At 43.7% G+C, this 16342-nt stretch overlaps 1 protein-coding gene across 1 annotated transcript in view; it reads right to left on the bottom strand.

Annotated features, from left to right (window-relative positions):
- LOC105521971 (supervillin-like) overlaps positions 1-16342 on the bottom strand; it is a 112839-nt gene that overhangs the window by 73865 nt on the left and 22632 nt on the right. The window contains 2 exon segments of the mRNA XM_011956347.1: positions 2834-3500; positions 8398-8549. Of these exon segments, the coding sequence (XP_011811737.1) occupies positions 2834-3500; positions 8398-8549 (819 nt within the window).

Below are 16342 nucleotides of genomic sequence, written 5' to 3'. Positions count from 1 at the left end.
CCGAGTAGCTGGGATTACAGGCATGCACCATATAAAAATTAGCCCAGCTAATTTTGTATCTTTAGTAGAGACGGGGTTTCTCCATGTTAGTCAGGCTGGTCTCGAACTCCCGACCTCAGGTGATCCGCCTGCCTCGGTCTCCCAAAGTGCTGGGATTACAGGTGTGAGCCACTGCGCCCAGCCAAATCTTAATTTTTTAAAAATGTCAAATTTGTCACATATTTTCCATCCCTCTTTATGTAAATGTATTTCAGGTATTTTCCTAATATATAGAAACTAATTTGTGTGTCTTTGCCTATCAGTCATAGAACTGTACGCCTTAAATAACTTAGAAAATAAAGGATGTGCCTCTTCCAGAAGTCCTTTACAATTTCTTAATTCTTTTAAATCTTTTTCATGGAAGTAAAGTACTGTGAGGCTAAGCTTTGGCTTATGAAAACTTCCAGGTAATATGTATCTTCAAAATAACCTGTAAAGAAGTGGTTTTATTTTGTTACAGGCCTAAATATGTCAACAATGCTTTTTGCTAGGTCTTAAGACAAATTATACACATTTTTGAATATTAAGATTTTAACTCACACAAAATATGAAGTATCCTGTCCTTTTATGGGGACTGGTCAATAAAGTCTTAATTACTATTACAACTGATTAAAAATCTTATTGAGAATCTATTATATGTGATCCAGGTGACTAACTCACATACCATGATAATGACTTCAACAGTTATCATATGGCAATCTGAAATTAGATTCCTTATTTCTTTTAAACCAGTGTAATAATATATCTCTAATAACCTTATTTTAATCTTTTTTTTTTTTTTTTTGAGATGGAGTCTGGCGCCTCCCGGGTTCAAGCAATTCTCCCTGACTCAGCATTCCAAGTAGCTGGGATTACAAGCACCTGCCACCACGCTCAGCTAATTATTGTTTTTTTGTTTTTGTTTTTGTTTGTTTTTGTTTTTTTGGAGATGGATTCTTGTTCTGTCGCCCAGGCTGGAGTGCAATGGTGTGATCTCGGCTTACTGCAACCTTCGTTCAAGCGATTCTCCTGCCTCAGCCTCCTGAGTAGCTAGGATTATAGGTGCATGCCACCACGCCCAGCTGATTTTTGTGTTTTTATTAGAGACGGGGTTTAATAATGTTGGTCAGGCTTGTCTCGAACACCTGACCTCAGGCGATCCACCCATCTCAGCCTCCCAAAGTGTTGGGATTACAGGCGTGAGCCCTCACGTCCGGCCAATATCTCCAATAATCTTTCTAAATTGGAGTCTGTTAGGTTCTTTGTCCTCCTCACAAAACACATGAAGGACTTCCTTTGGTAGAGAATAACTAAACAAAGAACATGGTTTCTACGATGAAATGCAAATTCCCCAAACAAAAGACCTTCATTTCAAAATATTAGATAGTAACTCATAGTCCCTACATTTCCAGTAATTAAAGCAAAAGGCTGAACAAAGGTCCTCATAATGCGTCCTTGGGATCTATGGTATTTAATTCTGTTGGAAGCTGATCTCTCCAAGTATTTTAGTCTGGATGCTTGAGTATGCAGTGACAGGTCTTTGCGTTAAAACATTTCAACACCGGGGTCTGCTTCACATGTGTTACTGCCACTTAGAGATGACCAGGTGTGCACCCCTCTGTCCCAATGGGAAATAAATAGCAGTGTTGCCCACATATAAGTCTTTTTCTTTCAGAATGAATCTGCCTGAGCTTAGGTTCTCATCCCTTTTCAATTCACTTGGGAAATTATTGCTGTCTGAACTTGAGTCCATCTAGACAATTACCCCAAACCTTTAAGCAGGACAGTTAAGTAACTTGCAATTTTAATATGATCATCACACTTTTAAAATTAAAATTTGGAAATAAACATACTGTCTCTTCTGGTATTTGACTTTCTAATTTTATACCTTTTTCAATTTCTCCAAATGGGAGCTGCTCTTATCCTGAGTGGATCCTTTCACACAGTGGTTTTTCTAATGGCTGATCTTTATAAATGCGGGGTTCTCACACATACCTGTGTCCTGGTGTGTGATATACTTACAGAACTAGGCATTCTAGTTCTGTTCTACATATACTGCAGTCATACTCCTGTGCTCTTCACTGAGATGCTTCCACTGGTTAGTGGTGCTGCTCCTGTTCTGTGATTCTAATCACAGCAACAAAAGCAATCACCAAAAATCATCAGTCTCTGATATAATTACAGAAAAGCCGTGAAAAGATAAACTATGAAAGGGGGGTGAGAAACCCAATAAGAGGGTCCTGAAGTGAGGAGTCCATGAAAGTGTCCCCATGACACCTGTTCAATTTATTTTTTAAAAGAACATAAGAAACACACAAACAAAAAGAACATGAGGCTTCCTGCTTTGGCAGAACCTGTTTTGATATTGTGGAAATTTAAGGATCTTAGGCCAGGTGTGGCCTCATGCCTGTAACCCCAGTATGTTGGGAGGTTGAACAGAAGAATCTCCTGTGGCCAGAAATTCAAGATCAGCCTGGGCAACATAGCAAAATCCTATCTCAACAAGAAATATACAAATTAGCTGGGGGTGGCACATGTCTGTGGCCCCAGCTACTTGGTAGGCTGAGGCAGGAGGATTGCTTGAGCCTAGGAGTCAGAGGCTGCAGTGAGCTGTGATGGCACCACTGTATTCCAGCCTGGGCAACACAGTGGGACCCTGTCTCTAACAACAACAAAAGAATCATATACCATGGTATTTCTCCAATGAGCCTCGACCTCCACAAGATGCTAAGAATACCCAAACCCTATCACACAGAGAGGCAAAAAGAAGGTATTCTCCGGCCTTCAGGGTGGTTAGCGTGGGCTGGATGCTTACCTGGCTCGGGCCTCAGGGGATAGCTGTGGGTCACCGAAGGAGGGGCTCCGGGAGGCTGCCTGCTGCAGGGAGGAGCTGTGCACATGCTTTGGGGACTGTGGCACTTGAGTGAAGGAGGAATTGTGCCCAGACAAAGAGAAGGTCGAGGAACTTTCTGCTGCTGGGGACAGGTCATGGGCCTGCCGGGTGGCACTCAGCTCTTGACCTCGTCTTTGGTTTTCTACGTTCAGCAGCACCTCCGGGTCAGAAGCGCCGTCACCCCCATGGAGGGCATAGTCCTCGGATCCACCTGCACAGGTCCTGAGCCCCATCGTCTCGGTCCTGGGGTACGGAGGACTCGCATCTCTGCTTGACTCTTCCTGTTTGTCACTTTTTCCTCCTCGTTTCTCGACAGCATCAGGCTCCTTCCTGGACTTGGTATAGCGGGATAAATACTCAGAGTCCGCCTCGGGATCCAGGGTCAGCCCGTATTTCTCTGCCAGCTGTCGCCTTCTTTCTGCTTTGTACCTTGCGATTCTTTCGGCTTTGGACTCCAGACTGTGGGTGTCCATGGTACCCGAACCATAGGGTGAGTCACCGTGGACGCCAGAGGTTTCTGTGCAGTATTTGGATCGAGTTTGCTTTTCTAGAGGAGAATCAGAAGTTTCCTCCCCTTCATTTGATCGGCCTACAAGAAGGTCACACAGATGAGAGGTGCAGATTTCAAGTAAAGACACGTATTTACACATAGAGTGACACTCTCTACTGCACACAGCACACACCTGGGTGCCCATGCTGTGAAGGACCAGTTTCTCACTGAGGTGTGTTCGCCTGAAGTGATTATTTACCTGGACTGCTGAAGAAGTCTGAGACCTGCAGTGAAATCTACAAAGGCTGTTTATGCGCATGTTCTGCAAGCCCCCTAAGGCATGGCTTTAACTTAAGCTCAGCCCCTTCACTCCCGAGTGCCTCCATCCTTGTTCAGTGATTATTTCCCCTTATTGACTTACCCTTTTTTATAGAGTTTAGTATTTCATGTGGGAGACCACAGGATGAGTTGAGTCCTCTGGGAAAGACACCAGACAATTGAGGTGTTGTCAATGGACAAGTGATGGATGCTGGTTTCCTAGGATCTGAGAGTAACCATAACAACGTGGCCCATATCATTATTCACCAGGCTTTTCTTTCTTTTATAGAAGTGTTTTTCTTTTTTCCTTTTTTTTTTGAGATGGAATCTCGCTCTGTCACCCAGGCTGGAGTGCAGTGGCGCGATCTTGGCTCACTGCAACCTCCACCTCCTGGGTTCAAGTGATTCTCCTGCCTCCCCCTCCTGAGTAGATGGGATTACAAGCACCTACCACAATGCCTGGGTAACTTTTTGTATTTTTAGTAGAGACGAGGTTTCACCATGTTGGCCAGGCTGGTCTCAAACTCCTGACCTCAGGTGATCTGCCTGCCTCAGCCTCGCAAAGTGCTGGGATTACAAGCTTGAGCCACCGCGTCCTGCCCTTTGTTTCTAATTAGAGCACACACGCCTGATGTAGGGAATGTCTAATATGGGCCTGGCATGGTGGCTCACACCTGTAATCCCAGTGCTTTGGGAAACCGAGGTGTGAAGGTGGTTTGAGGCCAGGAGTTTGAGACCAGTCTGGGCAACATAGTGAGACCCTCTTTCTACCAAAAAAGTTTTTTTTTTTTTTTAATTAGCTGGGCATGCTGGCATGTATCTGTAGTCCCAGCTACTCAGGAGGCTGAGATGGGCAGATAGCTTGAGCCCAGAAGTCCAAGACTACTGTGAGCTACGATACTGCCACTGCACTCCAGCCTGGGCAAGAGAGCAACACCCTGTTTCTAAAAAAAAAAAAAGAATGAAAGAGAAGAAAATGTCTAACATGAAGACAAATGAAAGTAAAAACCCAAATAACTAATAATCACCCTACACACTAATAATGGCATTTTTGTATATTCCTTTTTATATATTCTAGTCTTTTCTAGAATTGATTTTTTCTGTATAAAATATTTAATGAAGGCCAGGTGCAGTGGCTCACGCCTGTAGTCCGAACACTTTGGGAGGCCAAGGCAGGTGGATCATGAGGTCAGGAGATCAAGACCATCTTGGCCAACATGGTGATACCCAGTCTCTACTAAAAAATTAGCTGGGTGTAGTGGTGCGTGCCTGTAATCCCAGCTATTCGGGAGGCTGAGGCAGGAGAATCACTTGAACTAGGGAGTCGGAAGTTGCAGTGAGCCGAGATCGTGCCACTGCACTCCAGCCCGGTGACTGAGCAAGACTCTGTCTCAAAAAAAAATAATAAAATAAAATATTTAATGCTATTAATGTTTTATATAAAATATTCTCCCACATTTGGAAATCTATTTTGGAGACATCGTTTTTTAAGGGTTATAACAGTCTCACGGGCATTCCATTATGACCTGAGTCCTTCCCATATTGCTGGGTATCTAAGTTGTTTCTAACTTCGAATCAGTTTGATATTCTGATTTCTCTCACAATAGACTCATAAAAGTAGAATGGCTTTATCAAAGGGTACATCATTTTAAGACTTACTAGAGTGTCAAATTAATTTCCATAAAGTCTGCATCATTTTACGCTTGCATCTGCGATATATACTTCCTCATAAACACAGAGTGTTTTTTAAGTCCTTCATTACTAGAAAAAGAGAAGATATGCATTTATTCATTTGTGTATCAGCTATTTGTATTTTCTATTTCTTCTCTGGAATACCCGCTTATGCTTATTGTACAGTGTCCTATTGATTCATAGTGGGTTTTTAAAACTGTTTTGTGTAAAGCTTTTTTTCTTTTTGGCTGTTTCTGTGCTTTCCCTGAATTAAATGTTCACCTCGCTTTTCCATTATTTACTTTACATTAATCACATGAGTAACTAGAACTAACTGTTGGGTTTGGTATGAAGTGGGAAGAGGAATATGCCTCTCCCCATCCCCTGGCGAACCTGTTTTTCCATTACTATTTCACTAAATAATTCTTCCTTTTCTCACTAGTGTGTGATGCTTAAACTATCACATGCCACACAGAGTCTCACTCTGTCACCCAGGCTGGAGGGCAGTGGCAGGATCTCGGCTCACTGCAACTTCCATTTCTCGGGTTCAAGCGATTCTTGTGTTTCAGTTTCCTGAGTAGCTGGGATTACAGGTGTGCGCCACCCTGCCTGGCTAATTATTGTATTTGTAGTGGAGACGGGGTTTCACCATGTTGGTCAGGCTGGTCTCAAACTCCTGGCCTCAAGTGATCCACCCATCTCGGCCTCCCAAAGTGCTGGGATTATTAGAGGGATGAGCCATTGTGCCCGGCCTGTTTTGTGTAAACTTTTAAGAATATGAGCCCTTTGTCTTCTTCATGAATATTTTCCAACTTGCTTGTGGATTAATTTTGTTGTGAAGTCTATGTGTTTGTAAGGTTCCCTTACAATGTACAGATGTTGATTTTTATGTAGTCAAGGCAACTGACTTGAACTTTTGGTGATTTCTTCAGCTGTTTCTGTGCTTTACCTGAATTAAATGTTCAGCTTTCTTTTCCATTATTTTCTTTACATTAATCACGTGAGTAACTAGAACTAACTATTGGGTTTGGTATGAAGTGGGAAGAGGAATATGCCTCTCCCCATCCCCTGGCGAACCTGTTTTTCCATTACTATTTCACTAAATAATTCTTCCTTTTCTTACTAGTATGTGATGCTTAAACTATTGTATGCCACACAGATTAACATTTCACATACAGTAGGGTTCATTCTGGCTCTAAATTTTGGGACTCTGATCTGTCTATTCTTGATTTTTCATGCTTGTAATTTTTTTTAAGAGGTGGGGTCTGGCTATGTTGTCCAGGCAGGTCTTGTACTCCTTTGGTCAAGCTATCCTCCTGCTTCGGCCTCTCAAAGTGCTGGGATTACAGGCATGAGCCACTACGCCCAGCCATGTATACATATATGTTTAGATCTCTAGTTTTCTGACCACAGAAAATTAGAAACTATAGAGACAAACAAACTGGTATCATCATGAAGTGAGATCAACAGCTCTCTCTGAAGAAGAAACTAGAAAACACTGGCTATAAAAAGCAGCAGAACGGCCAGGCATGGTGGTTCACGCCTGTAATCCCAGCACTTTGGTAGGCTGAGGTGGTCAGATCACCTGAGGTCAGGAGTTCGAGACCAGCCTGGTCAACATAGTGAAATCCCGTCTCTACTAAAATACAAAAAAGAATTAGCCAGGCATGGTGGTGGGTGCCTGTAATCCCAGGTATTTGGGAGGCTGAGGCAGGAGAACTGCTTAAACTCAGAAGGTGGAGGTTCCAGTGAGCCGAGATAGCACCATTGCAAACTCCAGCCGGGGCAACAGGAGTGAGGCTCCATCTCAAAAATAAATAAATAAATAAAATAAAAAATAAAAAGCAGCAGCAACAGCGCCTCAGAGCCAGGGATGTGGTGGGAAGAACAGCCCTGTGTGCATCCTCCTCTCCTAAGGTCAACTTGAATATTTGATGACAACAGTGACTGAGTGATTAGGGAAAAGCTGAGTCATGCGCCCTCAACATACTGTTTAAGATGAAAGAAGTACACAATTTATTTAAAATTACCTACATTAAATAACTTAAATAGAATGTTTTGTTGCATATCCAGAGTAAGAACCATAATCATTCAAGGTGCAGCTTTGCCTCTAATGCTCCCTGCTGAGAGCAGCTGCTCCCTGTGCTGGCTAAGAACCTTGAGAGGCCCCTGTCTCAGAGCACGGATCCTATGCTGGGCCCTGAGGGTGCAGAAAAAGTTACTGCCTTTGAGGGTCCCAGTCAAGGGAGGAAAATGACTGGCCCTCAGTTACCCAACAATGTGCCGAGAGGAATCATTTCATAGTGCTGTGATATGGAAGTCCATATCTATGAGGCAGGGCAGAGAGGACATACATGTTGTTGCTGTTTTTAACACACACTTTTAATAGTTGGGCATGGTGGCATACGCTGGTAGTCCCAAGTACTCAGGAGGCTGAGGTGGGAGGATCATTTGAGCCTGGGAGGTTGAGGCTTCGGTGAGCTGTGATCAAGCCGCTGCACTCCAGCCTAGGTGACTGAGTGACACTCTGTCTCTAAAATAATAGTAATAATAAACAAACAAAAACCAAATACATTTAATAAAAAATTAGGCCAGGTGCAGTGACTTGCACCTGTATTCCCAGCACTTCGGAAGGCCAAGGTGGGAGGCTCACTTAAAGCCAGGAGTTCAAGACCAGCCTGTGCAACATAGTGAGACTCTACCTCTACAAAAAAGTTAAAAAAATTAGCCAGGCATGGTGATGCACACCTGTAGTCCCAGCTACTCAGGAGGCTGGAGTGGGAGAACCCTGGAGCTTGAGCCCAAGTGTCAAGGCTGCAGTGAGCTATGATTGTGCCACTGCATTCCAGCCTCTGTGACAGAGTGAAACCTTGTCTTAAAAAAAAATTGTATCCACACAATTCACTTCTGTGGAATAGCTCATGTTCTGATACCACTGGGTGGAAAAGGCGACGTGTAACCAGCCAGGCAGCCTGCTGGAAAATGGGCCACCCAGCTCCACGCTCACCGACGTGGGGGCTGGCAGGGTCGCTGGCTCGCATGTATTGAGGGGTGTCTTCCTCCAGCAGGTGGTGAGTCACCAACCCTGTGCAGCTCTGCAAGAGGATGGGCTGGGTGTCATTTTCAATCCCTTCCAGGCGCCTGGCAATTCTTTCTTTTCTGTGAGATACACAAGAGGCAGAGTGAGCAACAGCGGTCGAGTCTAAAGGAAAATGGAATACTACTTTGCCAAGCTCTTCTAATAACTCCGTACTATAAAAATCTTACCTTCTTCACCTGGGTGTGGTGGCTCACGCCTGTAATTCCAGCACTTTGGGAGGCCGAGGCAGGTGGATCACCTGAGGTCAGGAGTTCGAGACCAGCCTGGCCAACATGGTGAAACCCCATCTCTACTAAAAATACAAAAAATAGCCAGGCATGGTGGTGCGTGCCTATAATCCCAGCTACTTGGAAGGCTGAGGCAGGAGAATCACTTGAACCTGGGAGGTGAAGGTTGCAGTGAGCCAAGATGGCACCATTGCACTCCAGCCTGGGCTACAGAAAACTTCATCTCAAAAAACAAAAAATCTTAACTTCTTATTTCTAAAAATTCTTTTCTCTTTGGTTCAAAAATTTGTCTTAATTCACAACTGAAACAAAACCAAACAAGATATAGTATTAGTAGTTATATGCTCATTTTATTCACTCATGCAACATCTTTATTGAACTGCAAATTTCAGTTCTTGGTTCCTATGTAACAGTGATATGCAAAACTGACCAAGTTCCTGCTTTCTTGGAGACTGTTTTTCAGGAGGGGAGGCAGATGCCAAATGAAGAAGAGTTCACACACACACACACACACACACACACACACGGATGCATCATCCTCCCCTAAGATCAAGTTGAGTATTTGATACTCATTGACTGAGTTATCAAGGCAAAGCTAAGACATGTTTTAAGTCAGATCCTCAAACTATTGTTTAATATGAAATAAATATGTAATATATTTAAAATTGCATACATTAAAATAATTTAAATAGAATGTTTTGTTGTATATACATTGCAACACCTATATAGCTGACTCATGTAAATGTCACATATGTAGGTTGGCAAGGAACTAAAATCATACAGGGTAAGGGAGAAGGTTCTGTTTTATCTAGGGGAATCCAGGGAGACCTGACGAGCAAGGTCTCTCTAGGAAAGTATTTAGGCAGAAATCTCAATAACTGTTACTAACTTTTGTTTGATTTAACAAAGTATTCTAAGCTTCTATTATGGAAATCATTTACAGAAGTGTAGACTAGGAGTGTGAACCCACAGGGCCATCGGCAAGCTACAAGCATGAACTCAGAGCCGCTCCTCCTCCTCCCTCTCATGGAATCTGTCAATGGCTGTAACTATCTGATTGTTTCCCACAGTGCCTAAAGTGGCCGCTTCAATTAGCTACAGTTTAGATGAACACAGGTCCTCCGCCTCCCTGCACAGGCTTTTGCTGGAAGGAAATGTTAACAGTGGTTTCCTTGCTATAATTTAGGTGGATCATGGGCAAGGTAATGACCTCAATGCTTCTGGCAGCATTGGAAAAACAGAACAAACGACGTGCTGAGGATGGGAGGTTCTCACATGACACTGACTACCAGCATATTACTGAGATGATAGACAACTGTTTCTTTGGAGAAATGGCCACAGTTCTCTCTTCTTGCCTGCTCCTCAATCGCTTAAATTCATAGAGGCTCTTATGGGACTCAGGAAGGGATGGGAGAAAGAAAGGGAGGTGGCCGGACAGCCTGGGGCCAGGGCCGATGAGAAGTTTTGAAAGGTTGAGTCACAGGAGAAACTCAAAGGAATTTGATTTTCGACTGCTTCAATTTCCGTTTTCTTTTCTCAAAGTGGTAATTTTTAGGAGTCAAAACTACACACACACACACACACACGCACACACATGCACACACACATATAGCTTTTATATTGCCTTTTTTTTTTTTTTTTAAGACAGAGTCTCACTCTGTTGCCCAGGCTGGAGTACAGTGGTGTGGTCTCGGCTCACTGCAACCTGTGCCTCCCAGGTTCAAGCGATTCTCCTGCCTCAGCCCCTCGAGTAGCTGGGATTACAGGTGCCCACAACCATGCCCAGCTAATTTTCGTATTTTTAATAGAGATGGGGTTTTGCCATAGTGGCCAGGCTGGTCTCAAACTCCTGACCTCTGGTGGTCTGCCTGCCTTGGCCTCCCAAAGTGTTGGGATTACAGGCATGAGCCACCGCGTCCAGCCTTGTATTGTCCTTTGACTGTGTTCAGAGATGTAAGCCTTGTTTTTCCTCATTTATTTTTATGTGATAGCCACCTTAAAACTAGTTGAATTCGCTTTTGTTAGGGTAGCTGGCTTCAAAACGACAAAGTCTCTCTGTCTGTGACTTCAAAAAAGTCTCTCAGTTGGTCTCTGCAGGAATCAGAGTAGCTGGAAGCAGAGTCGCTTGTCTTATAAAGGTAATTATGTTGCTATTTAGAAGACAGGGGTATAGAGAGAATGGGGCACCCTGCCATGCAGCCTGGGGAGAGGAGGCTTGGCCAATAACAACAGCTTCCCCATTAACAAATTAGCCCTAGTGAGATTATGGTGATAAAACTTTAATGGTCGGTAGGACATATTTTGAAAATATTTTCAAAGATGACAAAAAGCGAAGCATTTTAATCAGTTACGTAAACTCCAAAGAGGAGAGTGGAGCCAAATTTTTCAAAAGGCCACTCAAGAAGCTATCGAAACCAAATTCCAGGGGCGCCTAAAAGGTACGACTTGAACCCATGCCTCAAACCCTAATTGAGAAATAGAAAATGTTAGTAGGGTCCTAAGTAGCATTATCACATTTCCTTCGTTTCCTTTTCTTTTTTTTCTTTTTTTTTTTTTTACAGTGTTATGGCTTTTGTAGTTTGGTGAGCGGGAGGAAACAGTGCACAGTGGCTTTTTTCTCCCTGCTTGCTTGGCGGGAGGGAGCGTTACAGTGTTACAGGAGTCCCTCGGTGCCACTTCGCCAGCCTGAAATCTCTGCAGTTGTGATGACCTGTGCCCAGGGCCTTGCTTGGGCCTACAGGCTCGCTCTGCCCACTCGGCCAGCAGGCTGTACTCCGTGGTTCTCCCAACCCAGATCCTGTGCCTGCTAAGGCTCCACCCTCAGTCCACAGCTGGACCAGATGTGCAACAAGCAGCTTCTGTGTTGGGTGCCACCGTCTAGACAAGGGGAACACAGTGGCACCAAAAAACTTGGAGATGCCAGCAACCATGGAGCTCCAAGGGATGTTGCAACTCTTGACTGGGGAGTCCCAACGTCTGAACTCCCAAGAAATGCAGCTCTTCACTCCTGAAGCTCAGTGAGTGGGAGCTTTGCCATAAGCCCTTTTATTCCAGCCGCTTGCAGCTTGGCGAACAAAAGGGTGTGACACTCAGCGGCTTTTTTCACTCCCACAGTTCAGGGAGCAGGGGCATTTTACAGCTCTTTCACTCCTGTTGCCCACAGCTTGGCAAGCAGGGACACTTACAGCTCTTATCTACCCGCTGCCCACAGCTCGGCGAGTTCAGGGTTCTTGTCCTGTGACCAAGAAGAATAAGATGGGCAGCACTGGAGAGTGAGTAGGGCAGAGAAGAATTTTATTGAGTGACAGAAGGAAAGCTCTCAGCGGAGAGGGGACCCTAGAGTGGGCAGCACTCAGCTGCAAGAGGGTCCCATGAGCAGGTAGCCCTCTGTGAGGCTGAGGTTGGAGGCTTTTATGGGCTTAGAATGAGGTAGTGCATGCTAACTGGTCCACAGGCAGGTTTTGGTAAAAGTACCATTTGACTGGTTAAAAGGCATCATCCACTTTGGGAGGCTGAGGCAGGCAGATCACGAGGCCAAGAAATTGAGACCATCCTGACCAACACAGTAAAACCCTGTCTCTACTAAAAATACAAAAATTAGCTGGGCGTGGTGGCTCGTGCCTGTAGTCCCAGCTACTCGGGAGGCTGAGGCTGGAGAATCACTTGAACCTGGGAAGCGGAGGTTGCAGTGAGCCAAGATCATGCCACTGCACTCTAGCCTGGTGACAAAGCGAGATTCCATCTCAGGGAAAAAAAAAAAAAAACGGTATCATTGAGAAGGAACCAATAGAGAGAGACAGGGTAAGATGATGGTAGAAGTTCTTATGCTGGTTATGGGCTCTATCTGGAACTAGGAGCTTGGTTTTTGGGCTTTAGGCTCTCTTTGGATTGAAGGTTGGGTTTCACTGGGGACCTGTCCCTGTCTGCCTAGGAATGCGTCTGTCTCCTGTCACCATCAACAGGGTCTCTGTCACACAGGCTGGAGTGCAGTGGTGTGATCAAAGCTCACTGCAGCCTCAACCTCCCAGGCTCAAGTGATCCTCCCACCTCAGCCTCACATGTTAGCTGGGACTACAGGCACACACCACCATGCCCGGCTAGATTTTTGTATTTTTGTAGAGACTGGGGTTTCACCATGTTGCCCAGGCTGGTCTTGAACTCCTGGGCTCAAGCCATCCCCTGGCCTCAGCCTCGGCCTCCGAAAGTGCTGAGACTGCAGGCATAGCCTGATAGTTCCCTTCCCCCCACTGACACTATTTCATCTGGGTAAGGATCAAAACCATTAACACACACATACAGTGTCATAATCAGTAGTTGAGTGCCAAGATCATTAGTTCATCTTTCCTTCTAGAATGCTTCCTGCCATTCTCTATTCCCTGTTTTCCAGAAGGAAAGATCAGCTAATTGGGAGACTGCAAATCTCCTGCCCACAGGAAAGGTAGACTCTCCTGCCGCCCTTACTGCCCTGTTTCAGTATTCCATAAGGACAAAGATAATGTGAGAATGAAGCCAGGATGCAGTTCATCACAGAAGCTGAATCTCAGCCAGGAGTAGCAAGAACCAAGAGAAGGACAGGGGACAGGCTGAGTCATCCTATTGCCCATGGAGATCTTTGTCCTCTTCTGGACAAAACAGGCTAAGCAGCCCACCAGTGAACACTGCCCTCTGATAGCCATTCACTTCTGAGCATAAGACGAGAAGTTCTTAGGACAGGATTTAGCAGACACACAGATGTACCTCATCAGGGTCATGGACTCAGGAGGCTGGTTCTGGAGAACTCGCAGATCACTATGGGAGCACTAACGGCTTCTAAGTGGGAAGTGGCTTTGCTGCGAGCTCTGTACTTCAGGATGTTGAATGTCCCAGATTCTCCTACTAAAAGCTAAATCACCCCCAATTGTTGCAACACAAAAATGTCCTAAAAAATGTCCTTCTAAAGCCCCTTAGGGGCTATCCTAGATTGAGAACCATTGAGAATCACTGATGCCCCAGTACTAGAATTTCAAATACACAGCCTATGCCTTAGACACCCAGGCCCTAGGTTACACAGCACAGACGCCACTAGCCCAGCACTGCACTCTTTTCAGTCAAGCCCAGATTCAACGTAAAGCTACCAAGCCTATTGCTCCTGGAAGTTAGAATCCATCAACATAGTGGGTATTTGAAGGGACACCTTAGGGTCTTCTCTGATCATTCACTGAGGAATTTTTTTTGTTTTTTGAGGTGAAGTCTTGCTCTGTTGCCCAGGCTGGAGTGCAGTGGCACGATCTCAGCTCACTGCAAGCTCTGCCTCCCAGGTTCATGCCATTCTCCTGCCTCAGCCTCCCGAGTAACTGGGACTACAGGTGCCCGACTAATTTTTATATTTTTTTTAGAGATGGGGTTTCACCGTGTTAGCCAGGATGGTCTCAATCTCCTGACCTTGTGATCCACCCACCTCAGCCCCCCAAAGTGCTGGGATTACAGGCATGAGCCACTGTGCCTGGCCTTCCCTGAGGAATTAAATGAGCTCATAAATTAAACTGTCCTTTAAATGTATTGGTGAGCTTATTAATTCTTAGTGGAAATCTATAGCGAATTTTTTAGGAAAATAAAAATTCTTCCTGCAAACAAATTTCCAGCAAACAAATAATTAGCTGTCAGTCCATTCTTTCTAGCAAATATTTCTTCAATTGCCAAGATTTACCTCATTTCTACAGACATGGGATTATAATAAAGAAATTATGTACCAGACAAAAAGAAGTAATAGACATTTTGAGTTTCACCTCTTTTCCCCAAGTCTATGCAAACATGTAATATAATTAATGTGTAATTAACGTGTATTATATTATATGTTTGTTTTATGTTATTACTAATATAAAACCATGTTTATTATTAATATTATAACACATGGTTTTATATTATTAATTATTAGCATAAAACTAATGCTAAAAACATCATGGATGGAAGTCCCTCTTGCTGTGGAAATCTATGTTGTAACTTTGTTGCTTTCTTTACAGACTACCTACAGTTCTACCAAAGTTATCTTCTTTTATTTATTTATTTATTTATTTGAGACAGAGTTTCGTTCTTGTTGCCCAGGCTGGAGTGCAATGGCGCAATCTCGGTTCTCTGCAACCTCCCCCTCCTGGGTTCAAACGATTCCCCTGCTTCAATCTCCCAAATACCTGGGATTACAGGCACCTACCACCATGCCCAGCTAATTTTTTGTATTTTTAGTAGAGATGGGGTTTCATCACATTGGTCAGGCTGGTCTTGAACTCCTGGCCTCAGGTGATCCACCCGCCTTAACCTCCCAAAGTGCTAGGATTACAGGCGTGAGCCACAATGCCCAGCCCAAAGTTATCTTTTTGATTGATCATCTTGAAGGTCTCTGTTTGAAAACTTTAAAAAAATTTTATGTAATTTCAGACTTACAGGAAATGTAAAAGATATCCTTCATATGTTAGCATTTTACTACTTTGGCTTATTTTTATTCTTTTTTCCCTCTCCATAAGTGTATTTATATGTACATATGTATGTACATACATACACATACATGTTTACATAATATTTTTTCTGAACCATTTGAGTCAATTGCAGCATGAGGCCCTTTTATCTCTAAATTCTTCAGTGTGTATTTTCTAACAAAAAAGAATGCTTTTTAAAATTAGGTTCACCAGCTGTAATTCAATTGATTATATGCTGTGTCAAAATTATAATTCATATATGGTTCATGTTTAGTAATAGTAGTTATTATGTAATCCAGATATCAATAAGCATCAATGGTCTAATTTCCATTATAATAAGACATCTACTTTGCTTTCAAATACATTAGGGCTTCTAAACATATCCGCCTGTCCCTTGTTTTACCTGCTATGTTGGTCTGTTACTCTTCTTTGAGTAATTCGGAGTGGTACTACTGTGGCAATATGGACTCTGTGAGTCTATTTCTTTAGTTATTTCTAATGGGAGCTGGAGGTTAGTTTTCAAGTAAGGCAATTTAAGGAAATTTGACAGCAGAGCTATAATACTTCATAAGCTATTTAACTACCTAATATGCTTTTCAATAAGACTATATAACACCAATATGCTGGACGATTTTGTCTGTGGGGTGCTTTTCTTGGGAAACATAGTTTCTTCCATTAGCTCTAAGAAACAGAAGTTTCTGGCTAAGACATTGTTGAGTTCAGTCCTCCAAACTTGAGCACAGTAGAACCTTCCAAAGAAATATAAGTGGCAGGGGTACTGCCAAGAACACTTCTCTCCTTCATGCGACAGCCCAAGAGCCCAGGCCAGATTTGGAATATTCTGATCTTACTTCCCACAGGAGTAAAGCCCTTTAACTTTTACTCTTGGATGGCAGCCACTAATATAAAGACAAGCAGCTCATAAACCAAGCAATTACAAACTAGAGGAATAAGGGGGAGGGGTGACGGCTAAAGGGTGTAGCGTTTCTTTTTGGAGTCATGAAAATGTTCTAAAACTGGCTGTGCTGATGGAGGCAGAACTCTGTGAATTGCTAAAACCGACCAAATCGCATACTTCAAATGATAGGACTGCATGGTATGTGTGTTGGGTTGTTTTGTTTTGTTTTGTTTTGTTTTTTGAGACGGAGTTTCGCTTTTGTTACCCGGGCTGGAGTG

Source organism: Colobus angolensis, unplaced genomic scaffold (assembly GCF_000951035.1).
Source record: "Colobus angolensis palliatus isolate OR3802 unplaced genomic scaffold, Cang.pa_1.0 Scaffold414, whole genome shotgun sequence".
In the NCBI taxonomy this organism is placed as follows: Eukaryota; Metazoa; Chordata; class Mammalia; order Primates; family Cercopithecidae; genus Colobus; species Colobus angolensis.
This window is presented reverse-complemented; position numbering and strand designations above follow the sequence as displayed.